Below are 27,391 nucleotides of genomic sequence, written 5' to 3' on the forward strand. Positions count from 1 at the left end.
CATTACCAGAGCCTGGAAGTGTCCTGGGGAAGAGGTGACTGCATGGAGGGGACTCTGAATGAGGGGACAGGGACTGGGGGGCTGGGTATGGGGTGACTGATTTATATTTCCAATGGGGGGGGGATGTGTATGTATATATATTTGTGTCATATATATAGTATGTGTGTGTATATATATATATATATTCGGTGCTGCTGATCTCCAGCCACTTCCTGTCTGCCATGTCCCCCATAGTCCATCATTCCCCATAGTGACAACGGTGGACCATGCTTGTACAATATGTGTCAGCCCGCCTGCTTGTAGTGTCCAGGGGGACCCATGTGACAACGCAGGAGCACATTTGGGATACGGTTGTCACCTGTGACAGGAAGCGCCTGAACCAGGCCCTTCTTGGCAGGATCGCCAGGGTATATTTTGGTAAAAGCTGCAGATTTAAAGCCCAAGGTTTACCTGCGCCGTGCGCATGGATCGCCTCATTGGCCGCATTTGCAAACACAACTTTCTGAACGCTCCTTGCTCTTTGCAAAATCATGGCGTCCTCTGTTAGGAAGCCTTGTTGGGACCAGGCACTTTTCCGCACTTGTCACCCTCTTAGGGACCCTTACTGCCCCTGCGTAGTTGTCATGCAAATTTTGTCATCAATACCCAGGGCGCCATTGCTGCCCCCCCCCAGCTAGCTAGCTGCCTGCCCGTCATGATCATCCTCCAGCTTCAACCATCGATGCCAACTGCTGACAGAACCTGGGATAACCTGTAACATTCAAACTAGGAATCTACCGATAACCGGGGTTTTTATCAGCGAGTATGAGTACCGATACTTTCAGTCAAGTACTCGCCGATACCGAGTAGTGATACTTTGCGAACGCAAATTGCATCGCATGCGATTTGAACAGGAATGCGATTCAATACGGAGTATTTATTGATTACTTGTGAAAATACTACCAACTGCTGACCAATCAGACGCCGTCTAGCCCGAACTGTCATCTCTGCAAGGGGAGGAAAGAAAGAAATCCCCTTCCTGTTCAAATCGCATGCTAATCTTTGCGGTGCGATTTGCATTAATGGACGCAAATCACGCCGCAGTGCAATTTGAACAGGAATGCGATTCAATACGGAGTATTTATTGATTACTTGTGAAAATACTACCAGCTGCTGACCAATCAGATGCCGTCTAGCCTGAACTGTCATCTCTGCAAGGGAAGGAAAGAAAGAAATCTCCTTCCTGTTCAAATCGCATGCTAACATTTGCGGTGCGATTTGTGCTAATGGGCGCAAATCACGCCGCGGTGCGATTTGAACAGGAATTATACAGTATTTATATTATTCAATATGGAGTATTTTCATGATTACTCGTGAAAATACTACCAGCTGCTGACCAATCAGATACCGTCTAGCCTGAACTGTCATCTCTGCAAGGGGAGGAAAGAAAGAAATCGCCTTCCTGTTCAAATCGCATGCTAGTCTTTGCTGTGCGATTTGCGTTAATGGACGCAAATCACGCCGCGGTGCGATTTGAACAGGAATGCGATTCAATACGGAGTATTTATTGATTACTTGTGAAAATACTACCAGCTGCTGACCAATCAGACGCCGTCTAGCCCGAACTGTCATCTCTGCAAGGGGAGGAAAGAAAGAAATCGCCTTCCTGTTCAAATCACGCCGCGGTGCGATTTGAACAGGAATGCGATTCAATACGGAGTATTTATTAATTACTTGTGAAAATACTACCAGCTGCTGACCAATCAGATGCCGTCTAGCCTGAACTGCCATCTCTGCAAGGGGAGGAAAGAAAGAAATCGCTTTCCTGTTTGAATCGCATGCTAATCTTTTGCGGTGCGATTTGCATCCATTAGCGCCAATCGCACGGTGTAAAGTATCGGTTAAGGTATTAGTAGTGTTTTTACAAGTACTCATGAAAATACTTGGTATCGGCATCAGTGCATCACTGATTCTAACATCCAGCGACGTTGTCATGGCTGAGCCCTCATACATTGTACGCCCTGATGAAGGGAGTTATATTCCCCGAAACGCGTTGCAGACAATCTATCACTGAAATAAATTAGTATTTGGACCCGAATATTACAGAGCGACACCTCCATTCCAAGTTCATGGATTGGGTGTGGTGACTTTGTCTCTTTTTACCACCATAGCTTAGCATCCCCAGCGGGGTTGTCACCATGAATAATCATCGCAGCGTTCCTTTCTTCTACAGAAATCTCATCCTCTGCGTTTTGCCGAATCATTACAGCCGAGATCCTGCCATGGCACTGATGGGTTTGGGAAAGTTTGGGCTGGCGCTACAGCAGCTGAGATCCGTGGCGGCGTGCTCCTGGAAAGCGGCACTCCTGGTCCGACAGCAACAGCTCCCCGGGGCCTGTCTGAGTAGACAGCTGGCTGCCAAAAGCAGCAAAGGTGAGTTGTGTTCCATTAAACTAAGACTAATATACTTAAGGGGTGTGTGGACGGGGGGGGGGGGGTGTCTAACACAGATATGCTGATTTCAATTTTGAGGCTGTTTTTCTCTAAAGCAGTGGTCTCCAAACTGTGGCCCGCGGGCCAGATGCAGCCCTTTGTTTGCCTGTGATGAGACACTATTCCTCTCACTGACACCAATGATGGGGCACTATTCCTCCCACTGACACCAATGATGGGGCACTATTCCTCCCACTGATACCAATGATGGGGCTCTATTCTTCCCACTGACACCAATGATGGGGCGCTATTCCTCCCACTGACACCAATAATGGGGCGCTATTCCTCCCACTGACACCAATGATGGGACACTATTCCTCCCACTGATACCAATGATGGGACACTATTCCTCCCACTGATACCAATGACGGGGCTCTATTCCTCCCACTGACACCAATGATGGGGCGCTATTCCTCCCACTGACACCAATGATGGAACACTATTCCTCTCACTGATACCAATGATGGGGCACTATTCCTCCCACTGATACCAATGATGGGACACTATTCCACCTACTGACACCAATGATGGGGCACTATTCCTCCCACTGATACCAATGATGGGACACTATTCCACCTACTGACACCAATGATGGGGCACTATTCCTCCCACTGATACCAATGATGGGGCACTATTCCACCTACTGACACCAATGATGGGGCACTATTCCTCCCACTGATACCAATGATGGGACACTATTCCTCTCACTGACACCAATGATGGGGGCAGTATTCCTCCCACTGATACCAATGATGGGGCACTATTCCTCCCACTGATACCAATGATGGGGCACTATTCCTCCCACTGATACCAACGATGGGGCACTATTCCTCCCACTGACACCAATGATGAGGCACTATTCCTCCCACTGATACCAACGATGGGGCACTATTCCTCCCACTGACACCAACGATGGGGCACTATTCCTCCCACTGACACCAACGATGGGGCACTATTCCTCCCACTGACACCAACGATGGGGCACTATTCCTCCCACTGACACCAACGATGGGGCACTATTCCTCCCACTGACACCAACGATGGGGCACTATTCCTCCCACTGACACCAACGATGGGGCACTATTCCTCCCACTGACACCAACGATGGGGCACTATTCCTCCCACTGACACCAACGATGGGGCACTATTCCTCCCACTGACACCAACGATGGGGCACTATTCCTCCCACTGACACCAACGATGGGGCACTATTCCTCCCACTGACACCAACGATGGGGCACTATTCCTCCCACTGACACCAACGATGGGGCACTATTCCTCCCACTGACACCAACGATGGGGCACTATTCCTCCCACTGACACCAACGATGGGGCACTATTCCTCCCACTGACACCAACGATGGGGCACTATTCCTCCCACTGACACCAACGATGGGGCACTATTCCTCCCACTGACACCAACGATGGGGCACTATTCCTCCCACTGACACCAACGATGGGGCACTATTCCTCCCACTGACACCAACGATGGGGCACTATTCCTCCCACTTATACCAACGATGGGGCACTATTCCTCCCACTTATACCAACGATGGGGCATGGTCTAAATTTTTAAAAACCTCTTAAAGTCTTAAAGACAGTCAAGTGGCCCTTTGTATGGAAAGATTGGAGCCCCCTGTTCCAAACTTATGACCCGTATTCAGAAAAGCTTATGCTCTCAGCTGATTGGAGATTTTGCCACTGACTCAGAGGGTGTGTCAGACCTCTGCAGAGAGACCACTGCTTCCCTCCAGATAACATGAGTTCTTCTCTGCAGCATGCTGGCAGGAGACAGGCTTTTCTACTCACGCTGTGGCTGCTTTATAAAGAAAACAATCTGTTAGACAATCTGTAGTAACACTTTTTCTTTCCATACACCTGAAATGTGTTTATCTGATTTAGGGCCCACTCACACTATGGGGTGGCTGGCATTATTTATGCACCTCATCAACACCAATCACCCCAAGGATGCACAGAAAACAATTGCTGTCTGTGTGCTCAGTTCACACCTCAGTGCTGGCGTGGTGTGCAGGAAATGCAGACAAGCCACCCTTCCACCCCCCCCCCCCCCGATAAACATTTCAATTCAAATTTGTGAATCAAATTGTTTTGTTTTCAAGAAATGCCTCCTCTGAGACCCAGCAATGTCATCACTGGGTCTGTCTGCTGGTCTTTAACCACTTCAGCCCCAAGCCATTTCTGGCGCTTTTTGTTTACATTTCTATTTGCTATTTGCTTTTTTTAAAGCAGAGACCCTAGAGAATAAATTGGCGTTTTTTGCCTTTTTTTTTTTTTTTTTTTTATGTCCCACGGTATGTGCGCAGCGGTTTTTCAAATGCAATTATTGGGAAAATATACACTTAAAAAAAAAAAAAATACCCAATTTTTTGTAAAATATAGATGATGATGTTACGCTGAATAAATAGATACCAAAGATGTCACGCTTTAAAATTGCGCACGCCTGTGCAACGGCTCTAAATGAAAGTTTTCTGTTTATAGGTGAGACTTTTAAAAACCTTTACAGGTTTACAGAGGGGATCTGGTGCTAGAATTACTGGCCAAGATCTAATGCTCGCGGCGATACCTCACATGTGTGGAACGATCGCTGTTTGCATGCGTGTGGCACCGATGCATGCATTCACCTGGGGGGGGGGGGGTGCGCTTAATTTTTCGTTTTTTAGCAATTTTATTGCTGTCACAAGGAATGTAAAGATCCCTTGTGACAGTAACAGGCAGTGACAGGTACTCTTTATGGAGGGATCTGGAGTCTATAAATTCCTCCTCCGCACTTGAAAGCATTTGAAACGCCAAGATCAGTGTTTTTGAATGCTTTTAGATTTTTAAAAATAGCGCCAAGAATGAACCGGAAGTGATGTCAGGCTTCTGGTTTACTATAAAGGAGAGCAGATCAAAGCCGATTCCAGCTTTGTTCGGCTGTCCAGCCAGCTGGGGGACGTGCCGACTGATCACTCGGGACTCCCGACGGGAGGGAAACTACTGAGAGAGCCGTGGAAGGTGTCAGGGGGGACACCCCCTCTCGCTGCTTGTACAAGCAATCGAGCAGCTAGTTAGCCGCTCCGATTGCCTGTACAAGAAGAAAAGAAAACAGGACAGTTTAACCCCTTCACGCCGGCCGCACACAAATGTGTGGCCTCCCGGCGTCTGGGCCTAGACGCCGAGCGGCCGCACATTTGCGTTCATGTAACAAAAAACATATGTGCTGAGAGCGCTCGCTCTGCGCGCTCCCAGCACATATGTCTGGTACTCACGGAAAGGTCCCGATCTGCTCTTTCGATCGGGACCTTTCCCGATCATGTGACCGCCGTGATGACGTGCCACGGCGGTCACATGATCCCTAAACCACGCCCCACCCGCCCCTCCTCCCAGCGTCTGAAACTCTTAAAGGGCTGGAAGGCACCGGCGGGAAGGGGTTAAACATACAAATGCACGTTTGGGAGACCGTCACAGCGGTCACATGATCCCTAAACCACGCCCCACCCGCCCCGCCTTCCAGCGTCTGAAACTCTTAAAGGGCCGGGAGGCGCCGGTGAGAAGGGGTTAAACATAGAAATGCACGTTTGGGAGATGTAGTAGAGAAAGGGGAAGTTATGCACTTTTCATGAATTAAAGAAGAAAAGTGATTTTTTTTTTTCTGTTTTAGATGAATTGAGATACTGCCATTTGGGACATTTTTGTCTCAACGCACCCTCGGCCGCTGAGGGCGACGGGAGACATGCTCCCATTTGAAAAACTGTTGCGCTCCAAGGCTCCATGTACACGGTGCATTTGGAGAGCTCTTCTGAACGCTGGAAATTGACAGCAGGAAAACGCAGGTTAAAGAACGTCAGTTTTGCCGCGTTTGCATACCGCATTTATGAGCGTTTTTTTAAAGATAAGCACCGGAGAACTTCCAGAATGCACTAGAAAATGGTAAATTATTAACTATTTCAGACATTTTGAGAGAAATCAAGAGAGCAGAAGCAGAGAGAGCAGTATTTGTTGAGATTATCTGTTTTTTTTGTGGTGTTTGGATGTGTTCCGGCTCATTTCTGTGCAGAAATTATTGCAGCAGCATCTAATATATTTTCTTTCATGCGAAACCTCAAAGTATGGTGTACCGGGTCCATTTGAGTACCGGGAAAACGCTTTGCATGCATTTCTCATGATGAAAAAAGGCTCTGGACAGCATCTGGAAATGGAAGAGTTTAAAAAAGTTTCCAAATGCTAGCCGCGTTTACAAGCGTTTGATGTTTGAAATGCTGATAAAATCTACTCCTGAACGCAAGTTTGGTGCATTCAAAAAACGACTGTAAACGCAACTGCCTGTAAACGACGATGTGTACACGGACACATAGGAAAACATTAGGGAGAGTTCAGGGGCTGCTGAAAAAAACGCAGAAAAGCTCCTAAACGTGAATTTATCAGCCGCAGTGTACATGGAGCCTAAGACTGGCTGTGAACATATAACATCTAGGATTTTTAAGATCCTGATTGAACCGGTAGGAGATGGATCCCCGTCGTTCTTGGAGGGATGGGAAAGAGAATTGGGTACAAAAATTAATGATCAACGGAAGAGGAAAATGTTTAACCCCTTCACGCCTAAGGGTAAAACAAATCTTAATGCCTAAGCACAATTTTGCAACGTTGACATGTGTTAGTAAAACCGTACATATCATCACAACTACTTTGTACATTCAGGTGAATTATACCGCATTTTTTTCAGGACAAATTGGGCTTTCATTTGGTGGTAAATGGTAATGGATATCTCCTGATTTTTTTTATTATGAAAGGAAAACTGGCCCAAAATAGTAAAAAACAAAATATTTTTTTAAATTTAGCTGTGTGTTTCTTGTTACTACCATAACCTACCACCAAAGAACAACCCAAAATAAATTCTCCAGCTCTTGACAATTGCAGCAATATCATATATATCTGTATGTTGTTTGTACCCGTAGTACAGCCCAGAAACAATAGTGCGCATTTTGATTTTGTCTTTTTTTTTTTTTTTTTTTTTACCTAAAACACACTGACATTGACACTAACTGACACTGATACCTTTTTTTTTTTTTTTTTTTTTAATCCTGACGTTTGACACTGACTTTTTGACCTTGACCCATACACTAACCCTGGCACTGAACTAGATCAAACCTTCATCTAGGTATTTTTTCTTTATTTTTTAATATATATATATTTTTTTTCTACAAACATTTTTTTTTTCCCTCTATGCTGGGAGTTAGAGAGATACAATGTATCTCTCTCCTCCATTCGCAGAGGGAGAAAAAACACATGGGGGCCCGGCTGTACAGTGTATTTTCACTGTGATAGCCGATCAGAGGCTATCACAGCGATCATGTGACCCGGAATTGGGAGTCCGGGCCCCGATCGTTAGAACGGGACCCGGTGCTCTCAGTGACACCACAGTCTTTGTGCTGGGAGCACGCCGTGCGGCGCGCTCCCAGCACAAAGACGGGTACACAAATATGCGGCCCCCAAGGAAAAAAGCCCAGTTCTGTGAGGCCGCATATTTGTGTTACATCGACATCAAGGGGTTAACCCAGCAATGGGCAAACTACGGCCCGCGGGCCGTATACGGCCCGGCGGACCTTTTAATCCGACCCGCGGAGCTAGGCTCCTCTCACAGTCCGCCCTGAAGACCGGTGTAGCATGAAAATCTGTCTCCTATGAGGATCTGTCCCCCTCGACGTATCTGCGCATGTGCCGGAGATCGCCGATCGGCTGCTAATGCCTGAAACTGGCACATGCGCAGATACGTCGAGGGGGACAGATCCTCATAGGAGACAGATTTTCATGCTACACCGGAACGGCGCGGGAACACGGCGAGAGGAACGCGCGGAGCAAAGGTAAGTGAATTGACACAATATGGGGGATGAATTACTATAGGGGGGATGAATTACTATATGGGGGATGAATTACTATAGGGGGGATGAATTACTATATGGGGGATGAATTACTATGGGGGATGAATTACTATAGGGGGGATGAATTACTATATGGGGGATGAATTACTATATGGGGGATGAATTACTATGGGGGATGAATTACTATATGGGGGATGAATTACTATATGGGGGATGAATTACTATGGGGGATGAATTACTATATGGGGGATTAATTACTATGCTTACTATGGATGACACATACACATCATTCATCTACTCTTGGTCCGGCCCCCGGGTCCAATATATGAACCCATTGCGGCCCTCAAGTCAAAAAGTTTGCCCACCCCTGGGTTAACCTCTTAGCGCCAGCCGCACACAAATGTGCGGCCTCCCGGCGTCTGGGCCTTGACGCCGAGCGGCCGCACATTTGCGTGCAATTAAGAAAAACATATGTGCTGAGAGCACGCGCCCTGCGCACTTCCAGCACACATGTCCGGTACTCACGGAAAGGTCCCGATATCCTTTTTCGATCGGGACCTTTCCCGATCATGTGACGGCGAATCACGGCGGTGACACGACCCTTAACCGCATGCCGCCCAGCCACTGTACATATACAGCGGCAGGGCGGCACTCACAGGCAAAACCACGTTTTAAAACGTGTGTTTTGTAAACAAATAGGGGGCGCGCGCCCGCCCTATTTGTCCCGCCGATCACCGCCGCAGATGTCAGTCGCCGGGTCACAGCCGCTCCTTAGCGGCTATGTCCCGGCGATCAGCGGCAATCAGTGACAGAGAGCACAGCTGCAGTAGCTGTGCTGTCTGTCACTTCCCTGTCAGCTCGAGGATGAGCTGATCGAGAAAGAAGAGTTGCTCTTTCTCGATCAGCCTTGTCCCGCCCAGTACACACCCCGCCCCCTAGTAAAACACTCCCCTCACTCCTATAACCCTTCCCTGCAAAATAAAGTTAACCCCTTCCTCCCCATTGCCATTAGTACAGTGTCAGTGTTTTTTTTTTTTGCACTGATCACTGTATTAGTGTTTTTGGGGATGTCAGTGACCCTAAGTCAGTACCCCCCAATGTCAGAATGTCCGCCGCAGTCCCGCCATAAGTTGCTGGTCGCTGCCATAAGTCCCTGATCGCCGCCATAATTCGCTGATCGCCGCCATTATTAGTATAAAAAAAAACTAAAAATCCCAGTATCTTTCCCACCATTTGTAAACGCTATAGCTTTCACGTAAACTTAATTTACACGTATTGGGTTTTTTTTTTTGCAGAATGCATCTTGGCAGAAATTTATGACTAAATTTTATTTTTGCAGTTTTTTTTTTACTGGACATGTTTTATAGCAAAAATTCCAAAATATTGTTTTTTTTTCCTCAAAATTGTCAGGCTTTTTTTTTTATAGCGCAAAAAATAAAAACCGCACAGGCAATCAAATACCACCAAAAGAAAGCTCAATTTGTGGGGAAAAAAAGGATGTAAATTTAATTTATGTACCGTATTGCATGACCGCGCAATTGTCCGTTAAACTAGCGCAGCGCTGTATAGCAGAAAAATGGCGTAAATTGCAGTATCTATACCATAGTTTGTAGACGCTATAACTTCCACACAAAGCAATCAATATACACTTATTGGGATTTTTTTTACCAAAAACATGGAGCAGAATACATTTTGGCCTAAATTTATAACCAACTTTGAGTTTACTATATATTTTTTATAGCTGAAAGTAAAAAATATTGTTTTTCTTTAAAATTTTTGGCCTTTTTTTGTTTATAGCGTGAAAAATAAAAAGCGCACAGGTGATCAAATTACACTGAAAGAAAGCTCTATTTGTGTGAAAAAAAGGACGTAAATTTCGTTTGGGTGCAGCATTGCATGACCGCGCAATTATCAGTTGAATTAGTGCAGCGCCGAGTAGCAAAAAGAGGCCTGGTCATTAAGGGGGGTAAATCCTCTGGAGCTCAAGTGGTTAAACCCCGCCTCCTGGCTTCTGAGACCCTTAAAGGGCCAGGAGGCGCCGGTGCCAAGGGGTGAAGTTAATGCACGGGGTGATGAACACGAATATAGTTACTATGAATTCTAAATGTTTGTCTAGATGGTATTGCACACCGAGTGTGGCACATAAACAGCGTGAAGAGCTATCACTTTTATGTTGGAGAGGATGTGGGGCAATAGGGACAATGGCTCACATATGGTGGGAGTGCCCAAAAATTCAGGTATTTTGGCAAAAGATAATTCACCATATACGGGAGATTTGGGGGACATCTATTCAGATTGATCTGTGGGTGTGTCTTTTCTATAAAAACAGAGATGTCAATAAAACAATCTAAAAATAGCTTCTTATACCATCTGATTAGCGCGGCAAAAGGTTTAATCCCCGCGTTTTGGCAGGCCCAGGACCCTCCAACAATGAGGGATTGGATAGACAGAACTGAATATGTTAAGGGGATGGAGGAACTTTGTTACATGGAGAAAGATGAAATGGGAACATTTAGAAATATGTGGGGTAGATGGTATGAGTTTAAAACATCAGAAAAATATTTAAGAATGAAAAGTCCCCCTCCCCGGTAACAGAGTCAGAGAATTTAAATGGTTAAATCGATTTATATACAGTTGTGTTCAAAATAATAGCAGTGTGTTGAAAAAAGTGAATAAAGCTGAAAATCCTTCTAATAGCTTTTATTTCCATCCACACAAATGCATTGGGAACACGACACATTCTATTCCAAATCAAAACATAAAGAAAAATATATCAAATTTGTGTTGTTCCTCTAAACAAATGGAAGAAAAGTGAATATTAGACGGTTCAAAAAAATCACAGTGTTTGTATTCTTCTTTACAAACTCAAACATTCACTATATAAACTGAGAAATGTTTGAAGATTTTGCTTTCCTTTGAATGACTTCATGAATATTTGGTTGTAGTCGCACTGTTTCTGAGAACTGCTGTACATCTGTGTTGCATGGAGTCGCCCAACTTCTGGCCCCTGTGATCAGGTATTCCAGCCCAGGATGATTGGACGACATTCCACAGTTCTTCTCTATTTCTTGGTTTTGCCTCAGAAACAGCATTTTTGATGTAACCCCACAAGTTTTCTATTGGATTAAGATCTGGGGGTTGGGCTGGCCACTCCATAACGTCAATCTTGTTGGTCTGGAACCAAGATGTTGCCCGTTTACTGGTGTGTTTGGGGTGGTTGTCTTGTTGGAACACCCATTTCAAGGGCATTTCCTCTTCAGCATAAGGCAGCATGACCTCTTCAAGTATTCTGATGTATTCAAACTGATCCATGATCCCTGGTATGCGATAAATAGGCCCAACACCGTAGTATGAGAAACATCCCCATATCATGATGCTTGCACCACCATGCTTCACTGTCTTCACAGTGTACTGTGGCTTGAATTCAGTGTTTGGGGGTCGTCTGACAAACTGTCTCCGCCCACTAGACCCAAAAAGAACAATCTTACTTTCATCAGTCCACAAAATGTTGCGCCATTTCTCTTTAGGCCAGTCAATGTGCTCTTTGGCAGATTGTAACCTCTTCAGCACACGTTTTTTTCCCAACAGTGGGACTTTGCGGGGGCTTCTTGCAGATAGCTTGGCTTCACATAGGCGTCTTCTAATTGTAACAGTCCTCACAGGGAACGTCACACCTTCTTTCGTCTTCCTGGAGCTGATTGTTGTCTGAGTCCGCGCCATTTTGGCTATTCTTCTATCCATTCCAATGGTAGTTTCCACTTTCTTCCACGTCTTTCAGGTTTTGGTTGCCATTTTAAAGCATTTGCGATCATTTTAGCTGAGCAGCCGATCATTTTCTGCACTTCTTTATATGTTTTCTCCTCTCCAATCAACTTTTTAATCAAGGTAAGATGTGCTTCTGAACAATGTCTGGAACGACCCATTTTCCTCAGAATTTCAGAGAGAAATGCACTGTAACCAGCATGTACAACATTTGCTGCCTTCCTTCCTTAAATAAGGGCAATAATTGCCACCTGTTTTTCAAAGAATGAATGACCTCACTAATAGAACTCCACACTGCTATTATATTGAACATGCCCCTTTCAATGAGTGATTCAATGACACAGAATCAGCAGCATGCATGTCATGACTGTTGGGTCTGTTGGATTTCTATTACTCTACTACACCTGCTAGGAAATTATTTGCCATGTAGAAATATCATTTCCACCAAAAACAGTGATTGATCCGGTTAGTGATGTCTGACTGCTATTATTTTGAACACAACTGTATGTGGTAGTACGACAGTGGGGCCTCTCCCTTGCTGCCACATATATTATCACATGCTGACCACGCAGTCCCCAACACAGTGAGGATCAGGAGCCAGTAGCAGAGGGTCCTGATTATGTGATCGCTGTAACAGCCAATCATAGAGGATTTAAACGGTTAGTGATGTCTGACTGCTATTTTCAACACAACTGTACATGGTTAGACTAATAGGAGGGGAAAAAGATGGTAAGATGAAATTGGACAGGGATTTTTGCACTGGGAGAGGGGGGTAGTGGGAGGGAATGGGGATAATGTGTATGATGTAATAAGAATTATATGGTTGTTTTGCAGTGTATTTTATAAAGAAAATTTAATAAAAAATATAAAATTTGTATAAAAAATTTAATAAAAGATATAATAAAAAGAAAACAGTACGGGGTGATGCCCGCAGCTGCAGTTATCACCTCCGGTATAACCACCAAAAGGTACCCATTCTTTTCCTATACTGGTCTCCTATCTCCAGTGTGAATACGGTTGTCACCTTTGGCAGGAAGATACGTAAAGACCTCGGTGTTCTAAAAGCTTTTTTTTTTTTCTTTTTTCTTTTTTTTTTTTTCATTTAGGCAAAAGCCAGAAACACGCTTCAGCAAAAATAAGCATCAACGCTTCTTTAGTTGAAGAAATTATCGATCTGAAAGATGTGGAGTGCGACATGAGAACCGTTCTGGACAACCTGAAAGAAGACTTTACCAAAAACCTGAATATCAGAACCTCTCCGGGTAAGCGATGTTTTTTTTTTTTGCTGATGTAACGACATGATGGGGCACATCGCCGGCTCCAGCTATTGTTGGTCTCGGCACCATTCTGCCCTAAGCACGTGTGAATGGCGATACCCTTTTTGTAGAAGCTCCGCCCCTTGTGAACGGCTTAATAAAAATGAATACTGTAGGAAAAAGCCAGTTGTCTGCTTTTCAATTTTACAGATCAGCAAGCATGAAGCGGAATAGATTTGTGTTTCTTACAATGAGACTTGAGACTCTTTACCTCCTCTTCTGCACCCCCCCAAACCCTAACCAGCACCCCCGCTCTAGAAATGTTCAGAAGTGACTAGAAGAGTCACATTTTGTACATTTTAGAGCCAAAATGTAATCTGTTTCTATACAAATCGCCACCACGGAGTGGTTACACCTGATTAGGACCCTGGCTTGTCCCTTGGATGCAGGTAGTTTGCGCATTCTCTGGCCGCATACAAATGTGATACAACTACAGACGTCGGACAAAAATATGAAAACTCTCCATGATTTGCAGGCGTGAAAGTGACGGCATGTTTCGTGTTGAAAGCGCAAGTGACGTAACACACTTTTGCTTCCACTGTGCGATGAGACACCTAGCTAGCAGGTAGGAAGCCTCATGTTCCTCATTCACTGCATGAGTTGCTATTAATACGGAGTCATGTCAGAGCTTACTGACCTTCAAAGAGGGCAAATTGTTGGAGCCGCTTAGCTGACCCCTCTGTGACTGAAGTTGCCAATTTATTTGCCGTGTCGCCAGGTCCAGTATCAAAGGTTATGGCGGCGTATACACAGTGGTGTATTTAGGTGTCGGGCTGCCTTGGGCAACACAAAAATTGCCCCCCCCCCAAGGAGAGACCCTGACACCGACCAACAACCCCCCTTCCTCCCCCACGCCTGAGAGAGCCTTCCTCTACCACCGCCTCCCATACACTGGCAATGCCCCCGACCCTGCGAGAGAGAAGACACTCACCTGCACGGCTCCGGACATCCCTGGGAATGAGTCAGGCTCTGCATACACCATCAAGCAGCACACAGCCTCTCTCAGATCCCACCTGGTGCATGTGTCCCTTCTTCCATCCCTTCCTTTGGGGGTGACGCTGCCCCCCTGAAAAATGCTGCTTCCCCCCTTAAAAGTGCCGCCCTAGGCAAATGCCCCCCCTAGGCAAATGCCCCCCCTGCATATACAGTTTCTGGGAAAACGTCATCTGATGAGCATCAGCACGGTCCTCATGGTAAACTGACCGAAAGAGTCAAAAGGACATTGCGCAGGATTGTGACCTGGAATAAGAAAACAACTGCTGCAAACATGACTGCAGAGCTCAATCTCAGTCTTCCAAAGCCCCCTCAGCGGAGGGAACTCCATAAGCAAAACATTCATGGGCGAACTGCAATTGCCAAACGCCCATAAATGGTGGTCTATCGATCAATGGAAGACTGTAATATGGTCCCAGGAATTGAGCATCACACTGTTCCAAACCACCGGACGTGTTTACGTGTGATGAACACCATCCCAAGACTTATGACCAGGACTGTCTTGTGCCAACTGAAAAGCATGGTGGTGGCGCAATCATGGTTTGGGGAGCCATATCTTGGTGTTCTTGCAGGCCCCATCATCAGCCTGAAAGATAGGTTCACTGCCAGCGATTATGTACAAAATTTTGGCCGACCATGTTCACCCCATGGTGCAGACATTGTTTCCCGAGGACAGCGCCATTTATCATGACGATAATACTCCAATTCACACAGCTGGTGGTTTGAGGAGCATATAGACAAAGTCTCGCACCTTCCCTGGGTGCCGCAGCCGACGGACCTTAATATCAGAGCCACTACGGTCAATTTTGGAGAACAGAGTTTGTGTTCGTTTTCTACCTCCAGCATCTCTGCGAGATCTGGAGCGATTTTTGCCTGGACAGTCTGAGGTCAACCTGGCGTTGTTGGATGGATCAAAACATGATATCCCAGAGGTGTTCTATTGGATTTAGGTCCGGCGAGCGTGAGGGCCATTCAATGGTATCAATTCCTTCATCCTCCAGGAACTGCCTGCATACTCTCCCCACATGAGGCTGGGCATTGTCCTGTACCAGGAGGAACCCAGGACCCACTGCACCAGGAGGAACCCAGGATCCACTGCACCCACTGTGTAGGGTCTGACAATGGATCCAAGGATTTCATCCCGATACCTAATGGCAGTCAAGGTGCCATTGTCTAGCCTGTAGAGGTCTGTGCGTCCCTCCATGGATATGCCTCCCAGGATCATCACTGACCCACCACCATCATGCTGAACCATGTTACAGGCAGCAGAACGTTCTCCACGGCTTCTCCAGACCCTTTCACGTCTGACACATGTGCTCAGGGTGAACCTGCTCTCATCTGTGAAAAGCACAGGGTGCCAGTGGTGGACCTGCCAATTCTGGGGTTCAATGGCAAATGCCAATCCAGCTCTATGGTGCCGGGCAGTGAGCCCAGGGCCCACTAGAGGACGTCGGGCCCTCAGACCACCCTCATGAAGTCTGTTTCTGATTGTTTGGTCAGAGACATTCCCACCAGTGGCCTGCTGGAGGTCATTTTGTAGGGCTCTGGCAGTGCTCATCCTGTTCCTCCTTGCACAAAGGAGCAGATACCGGTCCTGCTGATGGGTTAAGGACCTTCTACGCCCTGTCCAGCTCTCCTAGAGTAACTGCCTGTCTCCTGGAATCTCCTCCATGCTTTTGAGACTGTGCTGGGAGACACAGCAAACCTTCTGGCAATGGCACGTATTGATGTGCCCTCCTGGAGGAGTTGGACTGCCTGTGTAACCTCTGTAGGGTCCAGGTGTGGCCTCATGCTACCAGTAGTGACACTGACCCTAGCCAAATGCAAAACTTGAGAAAAACTCAGAAAAGATGAGTAGGGAAAAAAAGTCAGTGGCCTCCACCTGATAAACCATTCCTGTTTTTGGGGTTGTCTCAGTGTTGCCCATCTAGTTCACCTCTTGTTAATTTCATGAATACCAAAGCAGCTGAAACTGATTACCACCCCCCTCTGCGACTTACCTGACCAGATCAATATCCCAGGGGTTTCATTGACTTGATGCTAGACTCTGATTAAAAAGTGTTCCTTTATTTTTTGATCAGTGTATTTACTATTGCTAGCAGCATAAGGATTACATATAGTCCATGCTGATTGAGAGGGTGACGTTCTGCTTCAACCACTTCCCGACCGGCCGTTGCATATAAACGGCCGGACGGTGGCAGTGCAGGGTCGGGTGGCCGTTTATGAACGGCCTCCCCGCACCCTGCTTGTGCGCGCTCCCTGGGAGCGCGCAGCACTGCGATCCGGTGCCCGCTGTGTCCTCCGGACACAGTGAAACACCGATCGTCGGACGGGACCTCTCTACGAGGTCCCGATCATGTGATCACTGATTGGCCAATCAGTGATCACATGCAAAGTAGTAAGCAAGATGTCACTTGTGACATCATTGCTTACTACGTGTGAAATCTGTGAATGATCACAGAGGTCACATGGTACAAGGCTATTCACAACAGCCTTGTACCATGTGACAAGCTGTGACCAATCACAGCTCACTCAGTACTTCTCAATGAGTGCAAGAACACAGACAGAGAGAAAGAGAAATGATTGTTTTTACATCCTATATGGGTGTAAAAGCAATCAGTGTAAAAAAAAAAAAAAAAAAAATCTTCATCACCCCCCACAAGTAGTACAGTGTCACCATGGTGACACTGTACTGCTAGGGTGACAGTATGTAAAAAAATAAAAATGTAAAAAAAAATGTTTAAAAATTATAATTTTTGGTTATAAGCTAATTTTGTTTTTTTTTGTTTTTTTTACTAAAAAAATAACGGAATAAATTTTGACAAAGATTTATGATGAAATATTATTTATTTGCAAAATTTTATTAAAAAAAACACTTTTGTTCAAAATTTTTGGACATTTTCATTTACATAGCAAAAAAAATAAAAATCCCAGCGGTGAATAAATACCACCAAAATAAAGCTTTATCTGTCTCAAAAAAATGGTAAAAAATTAATTTGGGTACAGTGTTGCATGACTGCGCAATTGTCATTCAAAGTGTGATAGCGCTGAAAGCTGAAAATTGCCCTGGTCAGGAAGGGGGTGAAAGTGTCCGGACCGGAAGTGGTTAAAAGACCTACACTTTTCCTAGATTCGTATGTGCTGTTACATGTATGTATGCGCCTTGCTTGCTACAAGTGAAATTGAACTTTATTTCCAGGTGCTTTTGATCATATTGTTGTCACAACAAAAGATGGCAGATTCCCAATAAGTCATCTGGGACAGATCACCGTGAAGTCTCCTCGACTTTTCCATATCAACATGTCAAGCTTTCCTGAGGTGAGTTACATGGGTACGATAAGCCTCATCAAGTTGTGTGATTTTTGAAAAAGGGCAAATCAAAATGGGGACCCCCCTATCATGAGCGCAGATGTACCCCTGGACTGTGCCAGTACCCAAAGCCCTACAGCACATTGGGGAAGGGATGTCAATCTTCCATAGGTGAAAAAGACAGAAAAGCACAAGTTTAGTAAAATGATCAAATAATTACATATCCAAATATGAGAGAGGGAAAAGGAAGAGGTAATACGTGTATATTTAGGGGGAAGGTCCACTTTGAATAGTGAGGTCAATCACAGGCAGACAGGCAATGGGGGGGTGGCTCTAAGCCGCGGCTCCGTGTGAGAATGAACACACGAAACAGCGGGTGCCCCCATAGCAAATTGGTTGCTGTGGGGGCACCTGACAGACAGGAGAGCCTGCAGGGGAACCGAGAAGAGAAGGGTCTGGGCTGCTCTCTGCAAAACCACTGCACACAGCAGGTAAGTATAGACATGTTTGTTATATTACGGGGAAAAAAAAATTAATCTTTAGAATCGTTTTAAAGTGTTACTAAGCCCAGGACCCTGCATTCACTATATCTGGTCTCCCCGGACCCTGCATTCACTATATCTGGTCTCCCCGGACCCTGCATTCACTATATCTGGTCTCCCCGGACCCCGCATTCACTATATCTGGTCTCCCCGGACCCCGCATTCACTATATCTGGTCTCCCCGGACCCTGCATTCACTATATCCGGTCTCCCCGGACCCTGCATTCACTATATCCGCTCTCCCCGGACCCTGCATTCACTATATCCGCTCTCCCCGGACCCTGCATTCACTATATCCGCTCTCCCCGGACCCTGCATTCACTATATCTGGTCTCCCCGGACCCTGCATTCACTATATCTGGTCTCCCCGGACCCCCCAGATATAGTGAATGCAGGGTCCGGGGAGACCGGATATAATGAATGCAGGGTCCGGGGAGACCGGATATAATGAATGCGGGGTCCGGGGAGACCAGATATAGTGAATGCAGGGTCTGGAGAGCAGATATAGTGAATGAGGGGTCCGTGGAGAGCGGATATAGTGAATGCAGGGTCCGGGGAGAGCGGATACAGTGTACGCGGGGTCCGTGGAGACCAGATATAGTGAATGCGGGGTCCGTGGAGACCAGATATAGTGAATGCGGGGTCCGGGGAGACCATATATAGTGAATGCAGGGTCCGGGGAGACCAGATATAGTGAAAGCGGGGTCTGGGGAGTGCGGATATAGTGAATGCGGGACCTGGAGAGAGCGGATATAGTGAATGCGGGGTCCGGGTAGAGCGGATATAGTGAATGCGGGGTCCGGGTAGAGCGGATATAGTGAATGCGGGGTCCGGGTAGAGCGGATATAGTGAATGCGGGGTCCGGGTAGAGCGGATATAGTGAATGCGGGGTCCGGGTAGAGCGGATATAGTGAATGCGGGGTCCGGGGAGAGCAGATAGAGTGAATGAGGGGTCCGGGGAGAGCGGATATAGTGAATGCGGGGTCCGGGGAGAGCGGATACAGTGAATGCGGGGTCTGGGGAGAGCGGATATAGTGAATGCAGGGGTCCGTGGAGAGCGGATATAGTGAATGCGGGGTCCGGGGAGACCAGATATAGTGAATGCGGGGTCCGTGGAGAGTGGATATAGTGAATGCGGGGTCCGTGGAGAGCGGATACAGTGAATGCGGGGTCCGGGGAGAGCAGATACAGTGAATGCGGGGTCCGTGGAGAGCAGATACAGTGAATGCGGGGTCCGTGGAGAGCAGATACAGTGAATGCGGGGTCCGTGGAGAGCGGATACAGTGAATGCAGGGTCCTGGGTTTAGTAACCCTTTAAACACAAGCAGCATAAGTACCTGAATGTGACCTGGTGGTATCCTCTTGCAGTCCCTGTACAGCAAAGATCAGACTAGGAGAGGGAGATGCAATACAAGACCCCCAATCGGTTCATGTGCTGATAAGAAGCATGCTAATAGGAGGAGAGAGCAGAGCGACAGAGGGATGTGCTCGTCACTGTGCTGCTTCTCCTTTCATTGTCCAGTGCAGGGTGATCTGGGATCAAAGTTAATTGGTTGAATGAATAATAACACTTGAAACGGTAACTCCACTTTCATTGGGAAAAAAATAGGAAATGTAAAAAAAAAAAAAAAAAAAAAAAAAAATCAATTTATATATGTGTGTATATGTATGTATGTATATGCATGTATGTATGTGTATGTATGTATGTATCATACACAATTGCTGCACAAGTCATATTGTAATTGAATATTATTAAAATTATTTTTCCTTTTTTAATCTGCAGCGCTGGGATTTTCTGTAAAATGTAATATGGCAACCTGGAGGTGTTCTGTATACATTATGGTATAGCCCCCCCCCCTTTCCCCCTTAGAAATGTCATTTCCTGCTTGTATAATTGGCTCACTGATTTTCCCAGAGGTCTGCACTAAGATGCAAGTCAGATTTTGGGCATCCCCTGCAACAAAATCTCATTTTTGGTAAGATACCCCCTAAGGGAAAATCCTGTCCAAAGGGAAAATCCTGTCCAAAGGGAAAATCCTGTCTAAAGGGATGCAGACCCTGCCACTTTCCTCATTAGAGCCCCTGCTGATTGATAATTATAAAGTCACTCCCATTCACATTTATTTTGCTCTTGGACACAGACAACCAAACAGCTATTTCTCCAGAATAACAAAAGGTAGGAATCTGCCACAAAATTGGTTACAATCCTTGCAATGTACATAGATCACCCAAAGGGGAGGGTTGTTTTTTTTTTTTTTTTTCTTCAACAAAAGCGGAGTTCCTCTTAAGGTATCTGCAAGTTTATGAATGCGTTTTCTTGGTTGTAGAGTGCCCCTGCAGTGATGAATGCATTGAAGCAGAGTCAGATGAACCTTAACCCAGAGCTGGACGGCGCTGTCATCCGCGTTCCTGTGCCGCAGTGAGTCATTTAAGATTCCTCTTTTTTTCCCTCATCATTTTCCAAGAGTGAGGCTCCTCCAAATGAAAATGTGGAAAATTTAAATGCTAAGGCTACAGTGTTGCATGACCGCGCAATTGTCATTCAAAGTGTGATAGCTCTGAAAGCTGAAAATTGGCCTGGACTGGAAGAGGGTGAAAGCGTCCGGACTGGAAGGGGGTGAAAGCGTCCGGACAGGAAGGGGGGTGAAAGCGTCCGGACTGGAAGGGGGTGAAAGCGTCCGGACTGGAAGGGGGGGAAAGCGTCCGGACTGGAAGGGGGGTGAAAGCGTCCGGACTGGAAGGGGGGTGAAAGCGTCCGGACTGGAAGGGGGGTGAAAGCGTCCGGACTGGAAGGGGGTGAAAGCGTCCAGACTGGAAGGGGGGTGAAAGTGTCCGGACTGGAAGGGGGGTGAAAGTGTCCGGACTGGAAGGGGGGTGAAAGCGTCCGGACTGGAAGGGGGGTGAAAGCGTCCGGACTGGAAGGGGGGTGAAAGCGTCCGGACTGGAAGGGGGGTGAAAGCGTCCGGACTGGAAGGGGGTGAAAGCGTCCGGACTGGAAGGGGGTGAAAGCGTTCGGACTGGAAGGGGGTGAAAGCGTCCGGACAGGAAGAGGGTGAAAGCGTCCGGACAGGAAGGGGGTGAAAGCGTCCGGACTGGAAGGGGGTGAAAGCGTCCGGACTGGAAGAGGGTGAAAGCGTCCGGACTGGAAGGGGGTGAAAGCGTCCGGACTGGAAGAGGGTGAAAGCGTCCGGACTGGAAGGGGGTGAAAGCGTCCGGACTGGAAGGGGGTGAAAGCGTCCGGACTGGAAGGGGTGAAAGCGTCCGGACTGGAAGGGGGTGAAAGCGTCCGGACTGGAAGGGGTGAAAGCGTCCGGACTGGAAGGGGGTGAAAGCGTCCGGACTGGAAGGGGGTGAAAGCGTCCGGACTGGAAGGGGTGAAAGCGTCCGGACTGGAAGGGGGTGAAAGCGTCCGGACTGGAAGGGGGGGAAAGCGTCCGGACTGGAAGGGGGGTGAAAGCGTCCGGACTGGAAGGGGGGTGAAAGCGTCCGGACTGGAAGGGGGGGAAAGCGTCCGGACTGGAAGGGGGGTGAAAGCGTCCGGACTGGAAGGGGGGTGAAAGCGTCCGGACTGGAAGGGGGGGAAAGCGTCCGGACTGGAAGGGGGTGGAAGCGTCCGGACTGGAAGGGGGTGAAAGCGTCCGGACTGGAAGGGGGGTGAAAGCGTCCGGACTGGAAGTGGTTACATTTGTGTATCTCTTCCTCTTATACCCGGTGTATGATTTTTGTCAGGGTAACGCGGGAGCACAGAGAGAATCTGGTGAAGCTAGCGAAACAACTGACAAACAAATCAAAGGATTCTCTACGGAAGATCCGCACCCGGGCCGTTCAGGAGGTAAAAATGTCCAGGGATGTAGTATCAGAGGACACCATTAGACTGATAGAAAAACAGGTAAGACAATGGAGGGCGAAACATTGGTTCTGCTGGACTGTGTAGATTGTTGGAGGAGAACCGCCATTGTGTTTGCAATTCTAACACCGTAAAAAAAAAAGAAAAATGTGTTTGTATTTCGCCTGCATCCCTTTCTTGAGGCCTGAAAACGTCAGGAAAGTACAACCCCCCCCCCTCCCCCAAATGACCACTTTTTGAAAAGGAGACAGTCTGAGGTATTTAATAAGAGGCATGGTGAGTGTTTTGATGTTTTTTTTTGTTTTTTTTCATAATTTTTTGGAAAATTAAGACATTTTAAATATTGTTTTGTTTTGTCGCTTTTTTTTTTTTAACATACTGTCACTGTTCACCTTCACACAAGTTTTATATAATGATGCTGTACTGCACTGGTGACAGTATGTTAAAAAAAAAAGTGAAAAAACAAAACAATATTTAAAATTTCTTCACTTTCCAAAAAATATAAACTTCAAAATACTTTTTTTAAAAGAAAAAAAGGGAACAAAATGTAACAAAAACCCACAAAAACTTTTTTTGTTTCCGTAATAAATATTTTGCAAATAACCTAATGGAAATGAAGAAAACCTTTTTTTTTTTTTTTTTGACATTCTGTCACCAGTCTGATCACCTTCACACAAGTTTTATATAATGATGCTGTACTGCACTGGGGACAGTATGTAAAAAAGAAAAAAAAAGTTTTCCTTCATTTCCATTATGTTATTTATTTGCAAAATATTTATTACGGAAATGATGAAAAAGTTTTTTGTGGGTTTTTGTTACCTTTTTTTCCCCTTTTTTTAAAAAAAAAAAAAAAAAGTTTTTGGAAGTTTACATTTTTTGGAAAGTGAAGAAATTTTAAATATTGTTTTTTCACTTTTTTTTTTTACATTCTGTCACCAGTTATTTATTTGCAAATATTTATTACGGAAGCAAACAATTTTTTGTGGGTTTTTGTTACATTTTGTTCCCTTTTTTTTCTTTTTTTTTTTTTTAAAAAAAAAGTTTTTTGGTTTAAATTTTTTGGAAAATGAAGAAATTTTAAATATTGTTTTGTTTTTTCACTTTTTTTTTTAACATACTGTCACCAGTCAGTGTCCCTGATCACCTTCACACGAGTTATGATGCTGTACTGCACTGGTGACTGTATGTAAAAAAAAAAAAAAAGTTAATTTCCATTAGGTTATTTATTTGCAAAATATTTATTACGGAAACAAAGAAAAAAGTTTTTTTTTGTGGGTTTTTGTTACATTTCTTTCTTTTTTTTTTTTAAAAAAAATTTTTAAGTTTAATTTTTTTGGAAAATGAAGAAATTTTAAATATTGTTTTGTTTTTTCACTTTTTTTTTTAACATACTGTCACCAGTCAGTGTCCCTGATCACCTTCACACGAGTTATATAATGATGCTGTACTGCACTGGTGACAGTATGTAAAAAAAAAAAAAAAAAACATTTCTCTTCATTTGCATTAGGTTATTTATTTGCAAAATATTTATTACGGAAACAAAAGATTTTTTGTGGGTTTTTGTTACATTTTGTTCCTTTTTTTAAAAAAAAAAGTTTTTTGAAGTTTACTATTTTTTGGAAAGTGAAGAAATTTTAAGTATTGTTTTGTTTTTTCACTTTTTTTTTAACATGCTGTCACCAGTCAGTGTCCCTGATCACCTTCACACGAGTTATATAATGATGCTGTACTGCACTGGTGACAGTATGTAAAAAAAAAAATGTTTTCCTTCATTTCCATTAGGTTATTTATTTGCAAAATATTTATTACGGAAATGAAGAAAAAGTTTTTTGTGGGTTTTGTTACCTTTTTTTTCCCTTTTTTTTTTTCTTTTTTTTTTTTTAAAAAAAAGTTTTTTGAAGTTTAAATTTTTTGGAAAATGAAGAAATTTTAAATATTGTTTTGTTTTTTCACTTTTTTTTTTTAATATAATGTCACCAATCAGTGTCCCTGATCACCTTCACACGAGTTATGATGCTGTACTGCACTGGTGACAGTATGTAAAAAAAAATTTTTTGTGGGTTTTTGTTACATTTTGTTCCCTTTTTTTCTTTTTTTTTTTTTTTTTTTAAAGTTTTTTAAAGTTTATATTTTTTGGAAAGTGAAGAAATTTTAAATATTGTTTTGTTTTTTAACTTTTTTTTTTTTTTACATTCTGTCACCAGTCAGTGTCCCTGATCACCTTCACACGAGTTGTATAATGATGCTGTACTGCACTGGTGACAGTATGTAAAAAAAAAAAAAAGTTTTCTTTCCATTAGGTTATTTATTTGCAAATTATTTATTACGGAAATGAAGAAAAAGTTTTTGGTGGGTTTTTGTTACCTTTTTTTTCCCTTTTTTTTCTTTTTTTTTTTTTTAAAAAAAAAGTTTTTTGAAGTTTAAATTTTTTTGGAAAATTAAGAAATTTTAAATATTGTTTTGTTTTTTCACTTTTTTTTTTTTTGAATATATTGTCACCAGTCAGTGTCCCTGATCACCTTCACACGAGTTATATAATGATGCGGTACTGCACTGGTGACAGTATGTAAAAAAAAAAAAAGAAGTTTTCATTTCCATTAGGTTATTTATTTGCAAAATATTTATTAAGGAAATGAAGAAAAAAGTTTTTTTGTGGGTTTTTGTTACCTTTTTTTTTAACCTTTTTTACCTTTTTTTTTTTTTTTTAAATTTTTGAAGTTAAAATTTTTTGGAAAGTGAAGAAATTTTAAATATTGTTTTTTCACTTTTTTTTACATTCTGTCACCAGTCAGTGTCACTGATCACCTTCACACGAGTTTTATAGAATGATGTTGTACTGCACTGGTGACAGTATGTTAAAAAAAAAAAGTTTTTTGAAGTTTACATTATTTGGAAAGTGAAAAAATTTTAAATATTGTTTTGTTTTTTCACTTTTCTTTTTTTTTTTAACATACTATCACCAGTCAGTGTCCCTGATCACCTTCACACAAGTTATATAATGATGTTGTACTGCACTGGTGACAGTATGTTTAAAAAAAAAAAGTTTTTCTTAATTTCCATTAGGTTATTTATTTGCAATATATTTATTACGGAAACAAAGAAAAACATTTTTTGTGGGTTTTTGTTACATTTTTTTCCCTTTTTTTTTCTTTTTTTTTTTTTTAGAAAGTGTAGAAATTTTAAATATTGTTTTTTCACTTTTTTTTTTTACATTCTGTCACCAGTCAGTGTCCCTGATCACCTTCACACGAGTTTTATATAATGATGTTGTACTGCACTGGTGACAGTATGTTAAAAAAAAAACCAAAATAAAGTTTTTCTTAATTTCCATTAGGTTATTTATTTGCAAAAAATGTATTACGGAAACGAAGAAAAAAGTTTTTTATGGGTTTTTGTTAGATTTTTTCCTTTTTTTCTTTTGTTTTTTAAAAAAGCGTTTTTTGAAGTTTACATTTTTTGGAAAGTGAAGAAATTTTAAATATTGTTTTGTTTTTTCACTTTTTTTTTTTAATATACTGTCACCAGTCAGTGTCCCTGATCACCTTCACACGAGTTATGATGCTGTACTGCACTGGTTAAAGTATGTAAAAAAAAAAAAAAGTTAATTTCCATTTGGTTATTTATTTGCAAAATCTTTATTACGGAAATAAAGAAAAAAGTTTTTTGTGGGTTTTTGTTACTTTTTTTCCTTTTTTTTTTTTTTTTAAAAAAAAAAAAGTTTTTTGAAGTTTAAATTTTTTGGAAAGTGAAGAAATTTTAAATATTGTTTTTTCACCTTTTTTTTTTATTCTGTCACCAGTCAGTGTCCCTGATCACCTTCACGCGAGTTATATAATGATGCTGTACTGCACTGGTGACAGTATGTAAAAAAAAAAATGTAAAAAAACCCATAAACCGTTTTTCTTCATTTCCGTTATAAATATTTAGTAAGAGGCATGGCGAGTTTTTTGGAAAATGAAGAAATATTAAAATTATTTATTTTTTTTTATTTTTATTTTTTTTTTTTTTAGCAATAAAAAACCCAGTGGTGATTAAATACCAGCAAAAAAAAGCTCAATTTTTGTACAAAAAAAAAATGTTAAAAATGTTCCTATGGGTCCAGTGTTGCATGACCGCAATATTGTCATTCCAAGTGTGACCGCGCTGAAAGCTGAAGATTGACCTGGGCAGGAAGGGGGGTGAAAGTGCCCGGCATTTAGTGGACATGTATTGTTTCGAATGGCCTGTAACAGCTGGTAGTAGGAGCATCCTGGCTTCTTCTGGATTGACATGTCTAACCCAGGCCTGTTATTTGCAGATCCAGCAGATGACAGATGACACGACAGCAGACATGGACAAGCAGCTGACATCCAAGACCAAGGAACTCTTGGAATGAAGGGGACGGGTGTCTGTGGTCATTGGCTGGCGGGATACAGAGAAGAAACTGTCTGGACTGGCAATGATGCAGATATAGACCACATGGAGGATTTCCTTTACTGCATTGTGGGAAAAAAAAAGGTGAACTGGGTCAATTTATGAAGCGAGATTGTTCTGGCTGTGCGGGAGAACCTGCGTGTCTTCTTACGTCACTTTGGATGGGCCTCCCGGTGGTCCGAGTTTTTTGGGGGGGGGGGCTTGTGACCTCCTCCACTATGACAGTGCTTGGCCCAATAGTTTAGGGGTAGGCAACCTCAGCACCCAATCTCTTGTGGAACTACAAGTCCCATGAAGCATTGCAAGACTGACAGCCACATGCACAACTCCAAGAGGCAAAGGCATGATGGGATTTGTAGTTTTGGCTGAGCTGCAGTGCTAAGGTGGCCTACCCCTTGTTAGATTCAAGGGAGCGATGTCACCTGACCAAGGGAGCGATGTCACCTGACCAAGGGATGGAGGTCACCTGACCAAGGGATGGAGGTCACCTGACCAAGGGATGGAGGTCACCTGACCAAGGGATGGAGGTCACCTGACCAAGGGATGGAGGTCACCTGACCAAGGGAGCGATGTCACCTGACCAAGGGAGCGATGTCACCTGAACAAGGAATCGATGTCACCTGACCAAGGGAGCGATGTCACCATTCTCCAGCAGTGAATTGCATTTGTAGCACATAGAAGGCCCCCCCTTGTGACAGCCGAGTTTCCCCCCCCCCCTTATGACAGCCGAGTTCCCCCCCCCTTATGACTTATGACAGCCGAGTTTCCCCCCCCTTATGACAGCCGAGTTTCCCCCCCCTTATGACAGCCGAGTTTCCCCCCCCTTATGACAGCCGAGTTTCCCCCCCCTTATGACAG

At 44.1% G+C, this 27,391-nt stretch overlaps 1 protein-coding gene across 3 annotated transcripts; it reads left to right on the forward strand.

Moving 5' to 3' along the window:
- On the forward strand, positions 1–27,391 carry MRRF (mitochondrial ribosome recycling factor). Of its 3 annotated transcripts, XR_016312233.1 has the most exons (8): positions 1–34; positions 2,213–2,412; positions 13,220–13,375; positions 17,622–17,740; positions 20,601–20,692; positions 22,003–22,162; positions 26,418–26,950; positions 27,039–27,390. XR_016312233.1 is itself a non-coding variant. In XM_089673543.1 (7 exons), the coding sequence occupies exons 2-7, from the start codon at positions 2,262–2,264 to the stop codon at positions 26,493–26,495; spliced, it is 756 nt and encodes a 251-aa protein (XP_089529669.1). In that variant the 5' UTR covers positions 1–34; positions 2,213–2,261; the 3' UTR covers positions 26,496–27,390. The 3 variants fall into 3 exon arrangements, 2 of the variants coding, with proteins under 2 accessions (XP_089529669.1, XP_089529670.1); XM_089673543.1 differs by having other exon boundaries at positions 26,418–27,390; XM_089673544.1 differs by having other exon boundaries at positions 10–34; positions 2,249–2,412; positions 26,418–27,391.

The sequence above is a fragment of the Staurois parvus genome, unplaced genomic scaffold (assembly GCF_062004578.1).
Source record: "Staurois parvus isolate SC_StPar_1 unplaced genomic scaffold, SC_StPar_1.0 ptg000140l, whole genome shotgun sequence".
NCBI classification, from domain to species: domain Eukaryota; kingdom Metazoa; phylum Chordata; class Amphibia; order Anura; family Ranidae; genus Staurois; species Staurois parvus.

Coding starts and splice junctions, on each gene's coding strand:
- MRRF (XM_089673543.1), top strand. CDS start 2,262: ATGGCACTGATGGGTTTGGGAAAGTTTGGGCTGGCGCTACAGCAGCTG. Junction 20,693..22,002: donor ATCCGCGTTCCTGTGCCGCA/GTGAGTCATTTA, acceptor GATTTTTGTCAG/GGTAACGCGGGAGCACAGAG. Junction 22,163..26,417: donor TTAGACTGATAGAAAAACAG/GTAAGACAATGG, acceptor TGTTATTTGCAG/ATCCAGCAGATGACAGATGA.